The sequence below is a fragment of the Bactrocera oleae genome, chromosome 3 (genome assembly GCF_042242935.1).
Source record: "Bactrocera oleae isolate idBacOlea1 chromosome 3, idBacOlea1, whole genome shotgun sequence".
Taxonomy (NCBI): domain Eukaryota; kingdom Metazoa; phylum Arthropoda; class Insecta; order Diptera; family Tephritidae; genus Bactrocera; species Bactrocera oleae.
Genome location: NC_091537.1, coordinates 1,775,081 through 1,789,880, shown reverse-complemented (window position 1 = coordinate 1,789,880; position 14,800 = coordinate 1,775,081). Strand labels below are relative to the sequence as shown.

General features: G+C 37.6%; 4 protein-coding genes across 5 annotated transcripts; 2 read left to right on the top strand and 2 right to left on the bottom strand.

The window, feature by feature from the left end:
- Positions 1-133: 133 nt before the first annotated feature.
- Positions 134-2,430, top strand: LOC106619330 (uncharacterized). 2 transcript variants are annotated; one of them, XM_014237370.3, is made up of 3 exons: positions 134-962; positions 1,048-1,996; positions 2,111-2,430. In XM_014237370.3, the coding sequence occupies exons 1-2, from the start codon at positions 932-934 to the stop codon at positions 1,425-1,427; spliced, it is 411 nt and encodes a 136-aa protein (XP_014092845.2). In that variant the 5' UTR covers positions 134-931; the 3' UTR covers positions 1,428-1,996; positions 2,111-2,430. The 2 variants fall into 2 exon arrangements, with proteins under 2 accessions (XP_014092845.2, XP_069963210.1); XM_070107109.1 differs by having other exon boundaries at positions 2,059-2,430.
- A 309-nt stretch (positions 2,431-2,739) lies between these two features.
- LOC106619334 (medium-chain acyl-CoA ligase ACSF2, mitochondrial-like) lies at positions 2,740-7,233 on the bottom strand. Its single transcript, XM_070107108.1, is given in 4 exon segments — positions 2,740-3,103; positions 3,171-3,312; positions 3,378-4,712; positions 6,826-7,233. Coding segments are annotated over 4 exon segments (1,806 nt in total). The 5' UTR covers positions 6,918-7,233; the 3' UTR covers positions 2,740-2,866.
- Positions 7,234-8,830: 1,597 nt separating this feature from the next.
- On the bottom strand, positions 8,831-11,712 carry LOC106619335 (medium-chain acyl-CoA ligase ACSF2, mitochondrial). The gene is made up of 4 exons (XM_070107104.1): positions 11,141-11,712; positions 9,570-10,904; positions 9,295-9,436; positions 8,831-9,202 (listed from the first exon to the last, which is right to left on the bottom strand). The coding sequence occupies exons 1-4, from the start codon at positions 11,248-11,250 to the stop codon at positions 8,972-8,974; spliced, it is 1,818 nt and encodes a 605-aa protein (XP_069963205.1). The 5' UTR covers positions 11,251-11,712; the 3' UTR covers positions 8,831-8,971.
- A 533-nt stretch (positions 11,713-12,245) lies between these two features.
- LOC106619327 (medium-chain acyl-CoA ligase ACSF2, mitochondrial) lies at positions 12,246-14,688 on the top strand. The gene is made up of 4 exons (XM_014237367.3): positions 12,246-12,735; positions 12,792-14,099; positions 14,166-14,307; positions 14,380-14,688. The coding sequence occupies exons 1-4, from the start codon at positions 12,626-12,628 to the stop codon at positions 14,611-14,613; spliced, it is 1,794 nt and encodes a 597-aa protein (XP_014092842.2). The 5' UTR covers positions 12,246-12,625; the 3' UTR covers positions 14,614-14,688.
- The last annotated feature ends 112 nt before the right edge of the window (positions 14,689-14,800 follow it).

The window sequence follows — 14,800 nt, the reverse complement described above, 5'->3', positions numbered from 1 at the left end:
ATTTATTTGTGAAAATTTAACGATGAATTTATTGCAGCAGTTATAATTTGATGTCAATTTCCATAAAGTACAATACACTACGATCGGGTCTACGTAACCCAAACTGATCCGGATTCTTTCAAGGCATCAGCGGTTTCCTCTGGCATCACAAAAATTGGCGCTGTTGTGTGGACCGAAGGTAGTTATTGCGTGCGAAATCCGTGCTGTACGTTGGATGTCAATGCGATATTTCGAAAGAAATATTTCTACCAATGTCGATGTAGTAGAATTTGCGGCGATAAACCCCAAAACCTCCCCTCTGTGGATCCACCACTGCTGCTGATCATGTCGTATGCTGCTATTGCTCATTTCTGAAGCAACAATAGTTTTTAAACGTCATACAAGTAGATCCCATGACTAAGTGGCTAAAGACCCAATGTTATTATTACTTGTTACTTTAAGAGAGAACAACTGGGCTCATTATGCACATTCATGCTAAGTAATTAAGTGCTCAGTGTCAAAATTTAGAAGTCTGTAAATCTGTGCATATTATTATCAATTGTTTATATGTACTACTTTCGGTTAATAGAAAAAAATTATTGTTTTCATAATGTACTCGTATGTTCTTCCAACCAAAAAAAAAACTTTACGATCAATACTCGATGCCTAGATGGGTTAGTGCGCTCTTTTAAGTTTGCAATGCGTATGAATTACAATAGAACAGGGCAAAGTGCAAGATTTGAACATGTTTTATGGTGTGATAACAAAGAAACAATAGGCCTACATAGATAAATAGAGTATTGCAAATTGACAACAACAAATATAAACATCTGCAGTAACAATTCGAGCTATAACATTACATATATTGTGAGCAAATTTACCATATATAAGCACTACTAGGTCTCTTGGAGTTCAGTTAGTAAAGCTATCACATTGTTTGCACGGCTTCGACATGGCTTCGCAGTTAACTTCACGTCTTTTCAGTAAGTTATATAATATATATAAAGTGTTTTGTACTCGAAATGACAGTAGTTTTTTTTTTAAATAACAATCATTTTTCGTCCTCAGCGACATTTTTGCTGGTTTGCTTTTTGGGAGATTTCACTTCATCATTCATGTTGCCAACTCTATTTGGCAGTATTGTCAGTGAAAAGTTTTCACTACTGAGTCCACTCTTCACTTCAGGTGCTGATAATCGGCCAACCTCATTCTCGCCCATAGTTTATGTAATTGTATCACCTATTGATGGTGAATCTGCAGCTACGACTCAAGCTACTTCAAGCGGTCCGGTCTCTCTAGAAATGACCACAGTCGGCGCTACGGAATTACCAGCTACGGTTGCTACAACGCCCGTGCTCGAGGTTCAACCTGCCATTGCAAATACCCCTGCAGCTCCGGTCGGTGTAAATGGAGAGGCTATCGAAAGCCCGCCCGAAATCGCACAATAACAAACGTATCCAGTTGCTGAAGCATAGTATCCAACAGACAACTTAACACCATTACATAATAGGCTTTGGCATATAACGTGATGTTATAACTTATTGCACATAATTAAGTTAATGAACAATAAATTTCTTATAATGTTTCAATATTTTTTTTTAAATTAATCGTGAATGTACCGACAAGGTATGTTCGTATGTCTATGAAATCGGTTCACCATGGTCGAGTCTATTTTGGTTTCAGTGGAAAATAAATTTGGAAGTGACAACATACACCACTTACAAGATTAAACAATGCTCACCTTCACACATATAATACATCCAGAGTGTTCATCTCATGAGCGTGTCTAAGCATAAATTGTCGCCTCTAATTTGTGTGACATTAAAAGAATGCATAACCCTGTTAGATAAGATTTTCTTATTACATTATGTTCAACTCATTAATATGCTAATTGATAGCGGGTCGTCTAACGAGTATACATATAAAAAGCTCGCGCTTTACTTTGAAACTAACATTTTGATCGTATTGCTGCCATCATTTCAGAAAATGAACCTGAAACTATTTCTTGCGGTAGTAGGTGAGTCTTCGTGTTGGAGTTTAAGATCTCAGGATTGAAGCATGTTAATTTTACACATTTAGTTTTTTCCGTCTTGTTCTACGAATCCACTGCATTTGGTTTGGCTCTACTTAGAAGCTTAAAAAACATGTTTTGCGGCCAAATGACGATGACAACAACGACGACAACAACGACAACAACTCCAGCACCCATCTTGAATTTGACGCAAAACGCCACTGGCGCCTTGAGCTTTATTGTGCGTGTACTTAGCGAAAATCTGTCCGACCCAACCAGCGGATCGCCAGTGATATATGCGCCTATTTTCAACTGGGCGCAAGTGCCGTCAAACGAAACAAGTTCTTGATATAACCAAATGTGTATACAAACATTTGTGCATTTGTGATGTGATTGTTTCCAAATAAAATATAGTGTTAACTGTCTGATTGTCCTGTAAATATTTGCTCTCTTGCTTATTTTCTTAACATTTTCATTGTTTGTGCGGATAATTAAGGCCAGCCAATTGAAGCTAGCACATTATGCTTAAGTGAATGTTTATTGAAATGATAGTTCTTTGCGATGCATCATTGTAATACCGTTATGTTAAAGAGTATTTTCTTGCTTAAAACCATAATATAACCAATATACTGTTTGCTCAGATATAAAGGCAACGCTTATAGTTTTTCTACACTCTCTACTTTATTTAGTTTTGTCAATAATTGAAAATCAGTTTTAGTCGTTTTAACCTTTCTAAAAATATATAAAAATTTCATTTTAAAAATTTATTAAACATTGTACTAAACGATTAATTTATATTACTCTATATGAAAACTATCAAATAAAAAATGCATACTTTTTTCTAGAAATTGTGGACTTTTACATCCCTCGCCAATATTATTGTGTCTTATGTTCTTTCTTATATATTTCGGCGAGTTTGAACTTCTGTATTTTGCCGGAAGTGGTCTTTGGGAAATCTTTAACGTTTATTATATAACGTGGTATTTTAAAGTGTGCCAGTTTTCCCTGGCAAAATTCTTTAATATCTTGACGCGATATCTGCGGGAGGCCATCATGCAAACGTACGAAGGCGCATAATTCCTCACCCATTCTTTCACAAGGTACACCAATCACCTGAAAGTAGCGAACATTTAAATAGATCTATGCGAGGAATAAACTGTAATGTAACACTTTTACATACGTGAGTTTCACAAATATTCGGGTGAGTGTTGAGAAAGTCTTCGATTTCCTTCGGAAAAATATTCTCTCCTCCGCGTATGATCATCTCCTTCAGGCGTCCCACAATGCGACCGTAACCATCTTCTTGTAAAATGAATTGATCGCTGCGTTCGATAAAAATTGTATTTTTATTATGAGTGCATGTTTGAGTAAAACACAAGTTACTCACCCAGTCCTGAGCCACCTATCTCTGCCAATGGTCTCTTTAGTTTTCTCTTCGTCGTCATAGTAACCCAGCATCGTAGCATATCCGCGTACGCACAGTTCACCACGCTCGCCGAATGCAACTGTTTTGCCCTGAGCGTCAATCACCTTCGCTTCGACGTGATCTTGCAGATGGCCGACAGTATTTAAAATTTGTTCCATGCTATCAACAGCGCGGGACTGAAATATAACTGCCGTTGTCTCGGTCATACCGAAAACCGTACGTACATGCTCTAAGCCTAAAACATTTTTAATGTCCAAAAATAGTTGCGGTGAGCACGCTGCGCCACCAGTTATGGCCATTTTTGCTGTCTTCAGTGGTAAATTTAGCTCCCTTTGCTTCTTAATGAGATCAACATACATCGTGGGTGTACCATGTATAACGGTGCACTTTTCGTCTACAATGGCATGTAACGAGGCAGCAGGATTAAAGCTTGCTGCTGGTAATACCAAAGCACTTCCATGTGACATGGCGGCCATAATAGTGATGACGACACCATAAGCATGGAAAAGAGGAACTTGTACACAAATGCGCGAACTGTTGTCCAATTGATTACGATTACCGATGTGTATGCCGTTGTTAACGAAGTTGTAATGCGAAATTACAGCTGCCTTGGGTTGACCCGTGGTACCGGAGGTGAATTGTATATTACATCCGCTATCTGGTACAATATGTCGCTGGAGTTTTGTGACATCAACTCTTTCTGCTGGGTTACTTAAATCGAGCAAATCGTCAATAGTAAGTGCCCCTTTCAATTTATTCGGGGTGTCAACAACGACATACTTTAGATGAGGTAAGTTGGCGCTCTTTATGCAGCCATTAACACTGTCTGGTAACTCCGGACAAATACTTTTAATAATTTCATAGTAGTTTTGTGTCTTAAAGCACTCCGCCATTATTATTGCTTTCACTTTGACCTTTTTCAGACAGTATTCAACTTCGGGCCCTTGAAAGGCGGGATTTATGCCTACCGACACCAAACCGGCGCGTGCTGCTCCGAACATAGTTAGATACCAGTGCATATTGTTGGGAGCCCAAATTCCCACATGATCACCTTGCTGCAGACCGAGCTTCAATAAGCCGGCTGCAATACGATCCACATCCTCAATGAGACTTCGGAATGTGTAGCGCTTTTGCTCGTGACATGAAACAATGGATTCCGTAGTGCCATATTCGGCCGCAACGCGTTCAAGTTCCTGTCCAACACTGCGATATACCAAAGGCTGCTTGCCAATATAATGCAGGTGGGCGGGATGAAAGTCGTGCCTATTAACAGCCGCTTGAATTTGAGTAGATAAGCTGTGTGGGATATAATGGAAAACGTATGTATATCACTAATTATCTCAATTACTCGACACAACTAACACCACCCGAAAGAATGTGGCAAATCAAACAAAATATAAGAACTTGTAATATAAATGTTGAGCAATATCATATTGTTTATTTTGGATCGAAAAAGCTATTTTATAGATTAGATTGACTGAAAAGATAATAACATATGAATAACAAAAATATTTCTTTGATTACATTAAAACAATGTACAGCGGCATTACCAACACACATTTAATGTGGATTAGTTCGCCGATGTTAGTTATGTATAACTTTATGTGTATCTACGATGATTAATTACTTAAACATTATGAATTCAATGCACAGATTCGTCCTCAAATAACGAATCTCCCGACAGTCATCGTCTCAAACTTCATGCTCTTTATAATTTTACAATGTACCAGGGGACCAATGTTTGGTTACACTCTATTTTATCTTATTAGTTGGACTGATTAGACTAAGTGGTCCATTAATGGTACCACTCCTTTAAATGTTCTTTTTTAAAGTAATACTGGACCAATCATGGCACGAAGCAAGATAATTGCTCGCGCTCGTTGTATAAGCGACTGCGTGTTAGAAGAGAGAAACAGTTTGTCTCTCAATAAGCATGTTAACACGAAAATGAATACAGATGTGAAAAATATTAATTAAATGCAAATTATGCATGTTATGCATGCAACAAAGGGTTCGTCAATAAGAGTGATAAGAACTTACCAAAAAAAAAAAAAAAATTGCATATCATGACATATTGACATGAAATGGCCGAAACGACACTTAGAAATCGTATCACTTCTATTGGAGAGCCCTTTATGTACGTAAGTATTTACGTGTGTAACTGAAAATAAAATGTTTTGTCTTATTTTCCGAAATGCTTGTACTAAACCGCAAATGTAGTTTCGATAGTGATTTCCCGCAGTTACTTTAAGGAGTAATGGTTTTGAGAGTAGTTATGAAGTGAAATGCGTAGTTCTGCCCTAGGACAACGCATTTATGCGTGGACCACATATTTAAATGAACTTTGGCTAAGTTTGGAGTACACTATCCTCAACGTGGAGTACTCCTTTCAATAAATTATAGAGTACTGCTACTTTTAACTATCATAAAATAATTTCAATGTCTGTAGATTGTGCGATAACAACTTTCTCACAGGTTTCTTAATCACTGAAATCATAATATTCCTGTTTTGTTTTGCATATGAGCAATAAAAAGTATTGACTAATTTTTATTAATTTATTATCAAATTAATATGTACGTACTTATGTATGTGCACAAAGCCATGCGCCAAATATGAAAGTTAACACGAGTAGAAGATTATAATATTGAATCGTAAAACAACGGGTTATTCTGGCCAATATACGATAGTACAGATAACAAGTTGTTTTGATATCGATGTATGAAAAGAAGTGTGTCGCGTGTGGAAGTAGCGTGTGAATTAAACAATAAAGATAGTACTCCCGGATTACTCAAAAAAAGGTGCCAGACCTATATATATACATATATAAATATATACATTTCTTACAACTAAATATTTGTAGCCAGTAATTCTAAAGTTCTAAAGGGTATCTTCATACCAAACACATACTATTAGTATCATCTGACTCGCCGCAATTTCTGCGGGACTATGCTGTCATAGCATATAATAACACATACATATAAGTGTAGGTATGACATATGTATGTACATACTTATATGCCTAGATTGAACTCAAACCAGACGTGATTTCCATTTCTTTTTCCAGTGCCGTTTGTTGAATTAATAGCCTTATTAATAAACCTAAAGCATTCACCCTTATTGCCCCTACATGTTTATATTACTCATATGCATTGAGGTGTTTAGAAATAATTGCGAAAATACACCCAAAGCTACGGAGTAATACAATTAATGAACTAAAGAACTGTGAAATCAAGTGAAAAGGCAAAGACATAAGTCACAAAGCAGACGTTGAAAACTCGTTAAATTAATAATGCCCACAGAGCTCTACGTTTCGTTAACGAGATCGCTTTCAAAAATTATTAAGTCTAATAAGCTCTTATGTGCAACATTTTGGGAGTGGTCCTCGTCTCTAAATCTCCGCAGAACTCACCTACGCAATTGAAATCACGAAAGTTGGCCATTAGTCGCAAGGATCCGCTTGCTTACGAGTCGTGAAATTGCTTGCAACTTCTTCTTGTACATCTTGTTATTTTTTTAATGAAAGTACTAATAAATACGTTTTTATGAATGTATAAAGCTACAATAATTTGCAGTTCAATTAGTTTATAGAATTATCAAATTATTAGCAGTAATCATGAAATATGATTTATATGATTGTCGTTAGATCGTTGTGATCTGTCACGCGTACGCACAAGGTTTAGCTTAATTCGAAGTCACAATTTACTTATACATTCACCATGTATAAATTGGGTAGTCGGTCTAATGTGGTTATTCACGCACGACGTCGCGAGTACGACTAAATGATCCGGCGCATAGCAATGCTGAGGCGAACTGCCTGATTTTCGTTCGCACGGTTTTCAATAGTACTCATGTATTGGTGAATAAATGTCCTATCTAGCGTTACCACTACTTTCAAAATTTCCCTGGCAAATTAAAAAAATAAACTAAAAACGTATCATCAAAAATTGTTGAGGTATTTGAGATATTTTTGCATTAAGACTGATTTCATAAACTATATACAAATTCCCTTATAAGAAAGCCTAAGCCGCTCTGATACGAACTAGAACTTGTTCCACATAAACAAAAAATATCAGTATTATTACTTTTAATTGGATCAGAGCGGCAACTTTGGCTTGATTCAGTTAAACAGCATAGATTGATAATTTCATATACTCAAACAGAGAGCGTTTTTGACTTACTGTGTTGTTCTATCTCTGTTTTGGTTGATAAAAGCTGGACAATATAAATAACTCAATAGAGATAAGCCCAGCAGAAATAAGTAAGGAAGGGCTAAGTTCGGGTGTAACCCAAAATTTTATGCTCTTGCAACTTGCAAGGATTAAAGCCGGGTAAATACCTTCAGGTGTTGACAAAAATTTATATTAAGAAATGTAGTAAAAGATTCAACTTCATTGTGCGACGAAACCGTGAATGGATTACAATCTAATTTGATATCGTATTCACTTATTTTAAAGGACTTACTAAGTTTTATTACTATGTTTTAGTACCCCTCAGCGAAAATTATACTAAATTGATTGAGAACTTATTTACAACTAATTTTATAAATATTTAAAGTTAGAAATATGCACATATATATGGAATAAAGTCAGCCAAAATCGTGAATATCAGTTATTTGGGGGCTAAGGCATATTTTCGCCCGATTTTATCAATTTTAGGCACCAAGATACACTGTTATTAGTAACAATTCCGCTTTCTCAATTTCGTTCAAATAACTCTCACATTGGGCGATATATGGGTCTTAAGTCAACTGGAAGTTCGAAAATCTGTATATTAGGATATGGGGGCTAAGGGAAGTATTGATCCGATTCAACCCATTTTTGACAAATGAATATATTATTGTTAAAAAAAATATTTTCCTCCAATTTAAATTATATATCTCACATATTGACCGATATTTTTGGCAGAAGGTCAGCCATAGGCTCTGGGATCCACATTTCTGAATCTGGGGGCTTTAATAGTTATGGTCCGATTTTGATAATTTTTAGACATGAGATGGCAGAACTTAAAAGAAATATTCGTGCAAATTTGTACCCCGATATATTAATTAATGCTTGATTTGTACACTGGAAGGTGAAAAAATCAGATGAAATTTAAAGTTCTGTTATATGGGAGGAAGTAGGCGTGGTTGCTGTCCCATTAATCTTATGTACCAAGTTTGGTTGAAATTGGACAAGTAGATCCGGAGATATGTGGTTTCACCAAAATGTGGACGCTGCCACACCCATCGTCCAATTTTGACACTCCTATAAATCCTATAAAGCCCTTCTGTGTCATCTCAGATGATTTAATGTCTCTGACGCATTTCGTTAAATATTTATTGCAGTTTTAGTAGTTTTTAACAAACCGTTATATGGGGAGTGGGCGTGGACATGTTGCAAGAGTGTAAAAAGAAAGATTTTAAAACAATTTCAGCATTATTGTTAATAATTAAGTAATTTATTTTACAATTATGTGTGACTTTACAATTTCAATAAATACTTTCCTTGGTTTTTAGGTCCATTTAGTAAGGTATTAGTACAAGCCTCTTTTAACTTTCTAAATAGACACTAGTGTTTTTATTTCTGCATTTTTTTGAAAGTCTCGGCGAGCTTGAACTTTTGTATTTTGCCTGAGGCAGTTCTAGGAAATTGATTTACCGGTATTATGTAACGAGGAACTTTAAAGTGTGCCAATTTCCCCTTGGCGAATTCCTTCACTTCTTCATGTGTAATGGTCTCTTCGCCATCTTGCAACCGCACAAAGGCGCAACACTCTTCACCCAATCGTTCATCTGGGACTCCGATGACCTGGATAATCGAGACAGAGAGAAAGAGAGAGAGAGGTTTTGAGTATTTTTAACCTTCATATCCAACAACTGTAATATGGGTTAATTAGGTACATGCGCTTCAATGATTTTTGGATGTGAGTTGAGAAAGTCTTCAACTTCTTTGGGAAAAAGATTCTCTCCTCCGCGTATGATCATCTCCTTCAAACGTCCAACAATACGTCCATAGCCGTCTGCTTGCAAAATGAATTGATCGCTGAAATAGAGTAAAAACTAGTCACTTTTCCCTGTTGTACATACAACTGTTAAATCGAACTTAATACTTTCATAGACTTGAATGTAAGATCTTATATCTTATCTTATCATGAAGCCTACAAAATTTCACTTACCCTGTTTTTAGCCATTTATCATTACCAATGGTTTCTTTGGTTTTCTCCGCATCGTCATAGTATTCCAACATTGTGGCATAGCCGCGCACATAAAGCTCTCCTGGTTCGCCGAACTGCACTATATGGCCTTCGGCATCGACCACTTTGGCTTCAATGTGTTCTAATAAATGTCCTACGGTGTTCAAAATGTTTTCAATTTTATCACCCGCTCTGGATTGAAATATTACCGCTGTGGTTTCCGTTAAACCATAAACGGTGCGCACATGATCTAGGCCCAAAACATTTTTAATATCTAAGAAAAGTTGAGGCGAACACGGCGCACCGCCAGTGACGGCCATTTTCGCAGTGTCTAACGGAAGTTTCAGTTCTCTCTGTTTCTTGATTAGATCAACGTACATGGTGGGTGTCCCATGTATAACGGTGCATTTCTCATTGACAATGGCATGTAACGAATCGGATGGACTAAACCCGGCTGCCGGCAGTACCAAGGTGCTCCCATGTGTCATCGCAGCCATTACCGTTATTACCACGCCATAGACATGAAAAAGCGGAACTTGCACGCAGATACGAGAATTACTGTCGAGTTGATTACGATTGCCGATATGTATACCGTTATTAACGAAATTGTAATGTGATAGAACAGCGGCCTTCGGTTTTCCCGTGGTGCCAGAGGTGAACTGTATATTGCAACCACTGTCTGGCATAATATGAAGTTGCAGTCGCCTGATATCCTCACGTTCAGCTGGGTCGCTCAAACCGAGTAAATCGTTAAAAGTAAGTGCTCCTTTCAGTATACTCGGGGTGTCAACGATGACATACTTTAGATGAGGCAAGTTGGCGCTCTTTATGCAGCCATTAACGCTGTCTGGTAACTCCGGACAAATACTTTTAATAATTTCATAATAGTTCTGCGATTTAAATGTCTCCGGCATGATTAATGCTTTCACTTTGACCTTTTTCAGGCAGTATTCAACTTCGGGCCCTTGAAAAGCGGGATTTATGCCTACCGACACCAAACCGGCACGTGCTGCTCCGAACATAGTTAGATACCAGTGCATATTGTTGGGAGCCCAAATTCCCACATGATCACCTTGCTGCAGACCGAGCTTCAATAAGCCGGCAGCAATACGATCCACATCCTCAATGAGACTTCGGAATGTGTAGCGCTTTTGTTCGTGACACGAAACAATCGATTCCGTGTTGCCATATTCGGCAACAGCACGTTCAAGTTCCTGTCCAACACTGCGATATACCAAAGGCTGCTTGCCAATATAATGCAAGTGGGCGGGGTGAGAGTCGTGTCCTTTCACAGCCGCTGGAGGTTCCACAGATAAACTAAATGAAACGATAGTGAAAATTATCAATATATGTAAAAGGCTTTATAAGTTGACTAGAGTATATAGCACTAGCGATACTTTATTTGTTTGTCTTTGAGTAATTGTTTTTATTTACATAGATACATATATACAAACATATAGAGTGCAACATTTTGCTTTGTTGTTAGTCTTACGATTGTAATGATCGTGAATTTGTGTGTCGATTATGTATTCTATTTGCACACCTATACTCACCGACGAAGCCAAATGTGAGAACGCTGCCTGCGCGATCTGCTGAGCACACTTTTATAAAAATGCTGAGTAATTGCAAACCTTTTGCTGCTCATCATAGCTCGCACTATCATTTAATTCAAGGTGAAGGTCGCTTCAGTGTTCTAAATCGACGCAGACCTCAAAGACAGTTGCGTGTGAGCAAATATGTCTTATTATTTATGCGACGAACTGATAAACATAGATGCGACGCTCAGAATGACGATAAAACTTGGTGACACGCTTTCTTTTATTTATTAAATTCAATATTTTGTAGTTGTATTAATAAGTTAAGTGGAATATTTTCAGACTTTGCTGACAACACACAATATAAGATATTATATATAGTCTGAACACATTAGTGTGCCGCCAACAGTCAGTGCACGACTAAATTTGTTTAATGCGACGAGCAAAACAGAGCGTAGCGAGCACCCAATTCGAGAGCGTCAGAGGTGGCTACTTGAAACATTTGGGCATAATTAGATTGGGTTAATAATTATTAAATATTACGTTTGTGTGTGAAGTGTTCGGTGTATCGTTGTGTATGAAAAAATTAAATGTGTTGAGTAATTACAATACGATTCTTGACGAATGTGTGTGTTCTTTAATATTTGCTCTCACAACGTTCACTAGATATCACTAAGTAGCGGCGGTGATATGTTTGTTTGCCTGTTACCGGTTTTGCGACACTCCAAAGAACTGATCAATAAAGCAAGTGGTTAAGGTGACAATGCGGTTCTACGTTTTTAACAAATTCGCAGCTAAACTAAACATTCTATTTCCTTGGGGATTGGGTTACCACACCAATATATAAGTAACACTAATTCTGTGTAAGTATATATGTTTGGATATGTGTAAAAATTTTATTCTAATGCATTCTTCTTTGTAGTAGAAAGAAAAAAGTTAAAATGTCAGCTCAGTTAGCCATAGACAAGTCTGCGAAAGATATCAACCACATTTCTAAATTATCTTTGTATTATATTTATTACTTGATTAGTATTAAAATTAAGTTCTATATTCAAGCCTTTTTATTTGTTTAATTTTATAATCTGAAGCAGCGCAGTCACTTTTATTAGAATTTTTTTAGTTTTCTTAGGATTTACTTATTGGTGTCACGCACCAACGCTTTTATTCAAAGGCATAACGACAAACACCGATTCAAATGGAAGCTTCTTTAAGCTAGTTGAGCTGAATGAGTGAACGCTGAGTATAAAGTGAGCATGCTTATTGAGCTCTCTCATAAAAAGTCCGTCAAATAAAGTACTCGACATTTGTAATGCTTCTCGTTCGAATATGGTCAGTTTCTCCAGTTTCAAAACAAACATACACCTCAAGCTTTGACTGGCGATAGCTACTCGCTTGCTCGGGTCACTCTTGTTTAAATCAGTGTACTAGCGCGCGCAGAACGGATAACACTTATTGTGATAAGCTCTTTCTTTTCGTTCAATTCTAAATACGAGACGCTTATAAATGAAATTATATACGAGCATTTTCAGTGTCGTAGCGCACTGCAGAAAAGTAAATGTGAACTGTAATCTCACGAAATTAGCAGCTTATCAAATACAAGTAGATAAGCGAAGGTGATTACTGACCACTTTATAACTTTGAAATCTGCTAAAACTTTATTCGTATTCAGCTACTCGGACTTAGCTTATTTTCACCAAACAGGCAAGGAGCCTCTGCAGTACAGCTCACTGGGAGAGCTGATACAGAAAGCCGCTGCGAAGTATGGAGATCGACCTGCGCTCATTTCGTGTTATGAAAACAAGCGTTACACCTTTGCAGAGGTCAAATATGAAGCCGAAAAGCTGGCGGTAAAACTTCAAGAACTCGGCGTGCAACGCCAGGATGTTGTGGGCCTTTGGATCACAAACAGCACACAATGGTACATTAGTTACTTGGCTGCACAGCTGGGAGGTTATGTAACTGCTTGTATAAATCCAGCGCTACAGGCACAGGAACTCAGCTATGCGCTGAAGAAGGGCAAAGTTCATACGCTAATAACAACGGAAAAATGCGGCAAGCAGCATTTTTACAAGATTTTGAAAGATTTATTTCCAACTGCAAGTGCAGCTGGATCTCGCACGATTGAAAATACGCAATTTCCGCATTTACGGCACGTTGTCATAGCTGGCGAGTCCTCATTGGGAGAGTTCACAAATTGGGCTGAATTGCTTAGTGAATCGTCTTCAACGGAAGCTAAACTTATAGATGAGTTAAATGAAAATGTCAAAAATATTAAGCCGGAAAGCGCAAGCAATATACAATTTACTTCAGGCACCACTGGTCTACCTAAGTTAGCGGTATTAAGTAACTTCAGTTTTCTTAATCAAGGATATTATTTCGGTAAGGCGCTCAAGATGCATAAGGAGCACAAGTATATATGCATGACATTACCTATGTTCCATGTTTTCGGTTTGAGTGTGTTGAACGCTGCCGTAAGTCATGGCGCTACATTAGTGCTACCCAGTGCAACGTTCGATAGTGTGGCGGCATTGGCAAGTGTCGCTAACGAAGGTTGCAACATCATATTGGGCACGCCAACGATGTATGTGGGTATGCTGGAACAGCAGAAGGTTTTGAAAAACCCAATTCATACATTAGAGTTGGGCGTTGTGGGTGGTGCGGCTTGTTCGCCCGAGATCTATTCACAAACAAAAAAGCTATTCAATTTGAATGAATTCTTAATTGGATATGGAATGTCGGAAGGATGTGCAGCATTCTTTATACAAGAGGGCACAGAGAGCAAGGAGGAAGCATGTCAAACGGTTGGACGCTTGTACGAACACCTTGAGGCAAAAGTGATCAATGATAAAGGGGAGGTGGTGAAATTCGGTGAGTTGGGGGAATTGTGCATTCGTGGTTATTTGGTTATGACGGAATATCAAAACGATGAGGATAAAACGAAGGAAACGCTAGATAAACATGGCTGGCTCAAGACTGGGTGAGTGTTGCGGATAACAAGGCCACTTTGTTAAATTTTATTGACAAATTTTCTTTTATTTTTAAGTGACAAATTCATACTACAATCCGATGGTGTCGGGCGTATTGCCGGTCGTAAAAAAGATATGATTATTCGTGGTGGAGAAAACATATTCCCAAAGGAGATCGAAGACTTTCTAGACACACATGAGGATATCCTTGAAGCGCAGGTAATTAGTGACATACACATAATTGTGTTACCTCGAATTCTCATCGTACTGTTATACTTACATGTTTTGCAGGTAATTGGTGTACCCGATAAGCGTATGGGCGAGGAGATTTGCGCATACATACGCTTGCGCTCTGGTGCAAACACGCTCATACACGAAGATGTGAAGAAATTTTGCCATGGTAAAATAGCCCACTTCAAAGTGCCGCGCTATGTTCGATGCGTTGAAGAATTTCCAAAAACAACCTCTGGAAAAATAAAAAAGTTCGAATTACTAGAGTGGTTTCAAAAGGAAGCGGAGAGTTAGAGCAGAAGATATGCATAAAAGAAACTTACATTTCAAAGTTAATAATTAATAAAAAAAATTTTATAAAAATTATAATTTTGTACAATGGGTTCAAACAAGTTACTTAATTTTTTCAATTTCGTAAGGTCGATGTGCAGGCAGTCAGTTTTTTATACATTAAACACGTCCAAGAGTTTCAGTGAAATAA

What these genes read in the sequence shown, in the direction of transcription:
- LOC106619330 (XM_014237370.3), top strand. Translation starts at nt 932, where the DNA reads ATGGCTTCGCAGTTAACTTCACGTCTTTTCA. An exon ending in GTTAACTTCACGTCTTTTCA is followed by an intron (nt 963 to 1,047) that starts GTAAGTTATATA and finishes TTTCGTCCTCAG; the next exon opens with CGACATTTTTGCTGGTTTGC.
- LOC106619335 (XM_070107104.1), bottom strand. Translation starts at nt 11,250, where the DNA reads ATGATAGTGCGAGCTATGATGAGCAGCAAAAGGTTTGCAATTACTCAG. An exon ending in TCTCACATTTGGCTTCGTCG is followed by an intron (nt 10,905 to 11,140) that starts GTGAGTATAGGT and finishes CGTTTCATTTAG; the next exon opens with TTTATCTGTGGAACCTCCAG. An exon ending in GATAAATGGCTAAAAACAGG is followed by an intron (nt 9,437 to 9,569) that starts GTAAGTGAAATT and finishes ACTCTATTTCAG; the next exon opens with CGATCAATTCATTTTGCAAG.
- LOC106619327 (XM_014237367.3), top strand. Translation starts at nt 12,626, where the DNA reads ATGAAATTATATACGAGCATTTTCAGTGTCGTAGCGCACTGCAGAAAA. An exon ending in CATGGCTGGCTCAAGACTGG is followed by an intron (nt 14,100 to 14,165) that starts GTGAGTGTTGCG and finishes TTTATTTTTAAG; the next exon opens with TGACAAATTCATACTACAAT. An exon ending in AGGATATCCTTGAAGCGCAG is followed by an intron (nt 14,308 to 14,379) that starts GTAATTAGTGAC and finishes CATGTTTTGCAG; the next exon opens with GTAATTGGTGTACCCGATAA.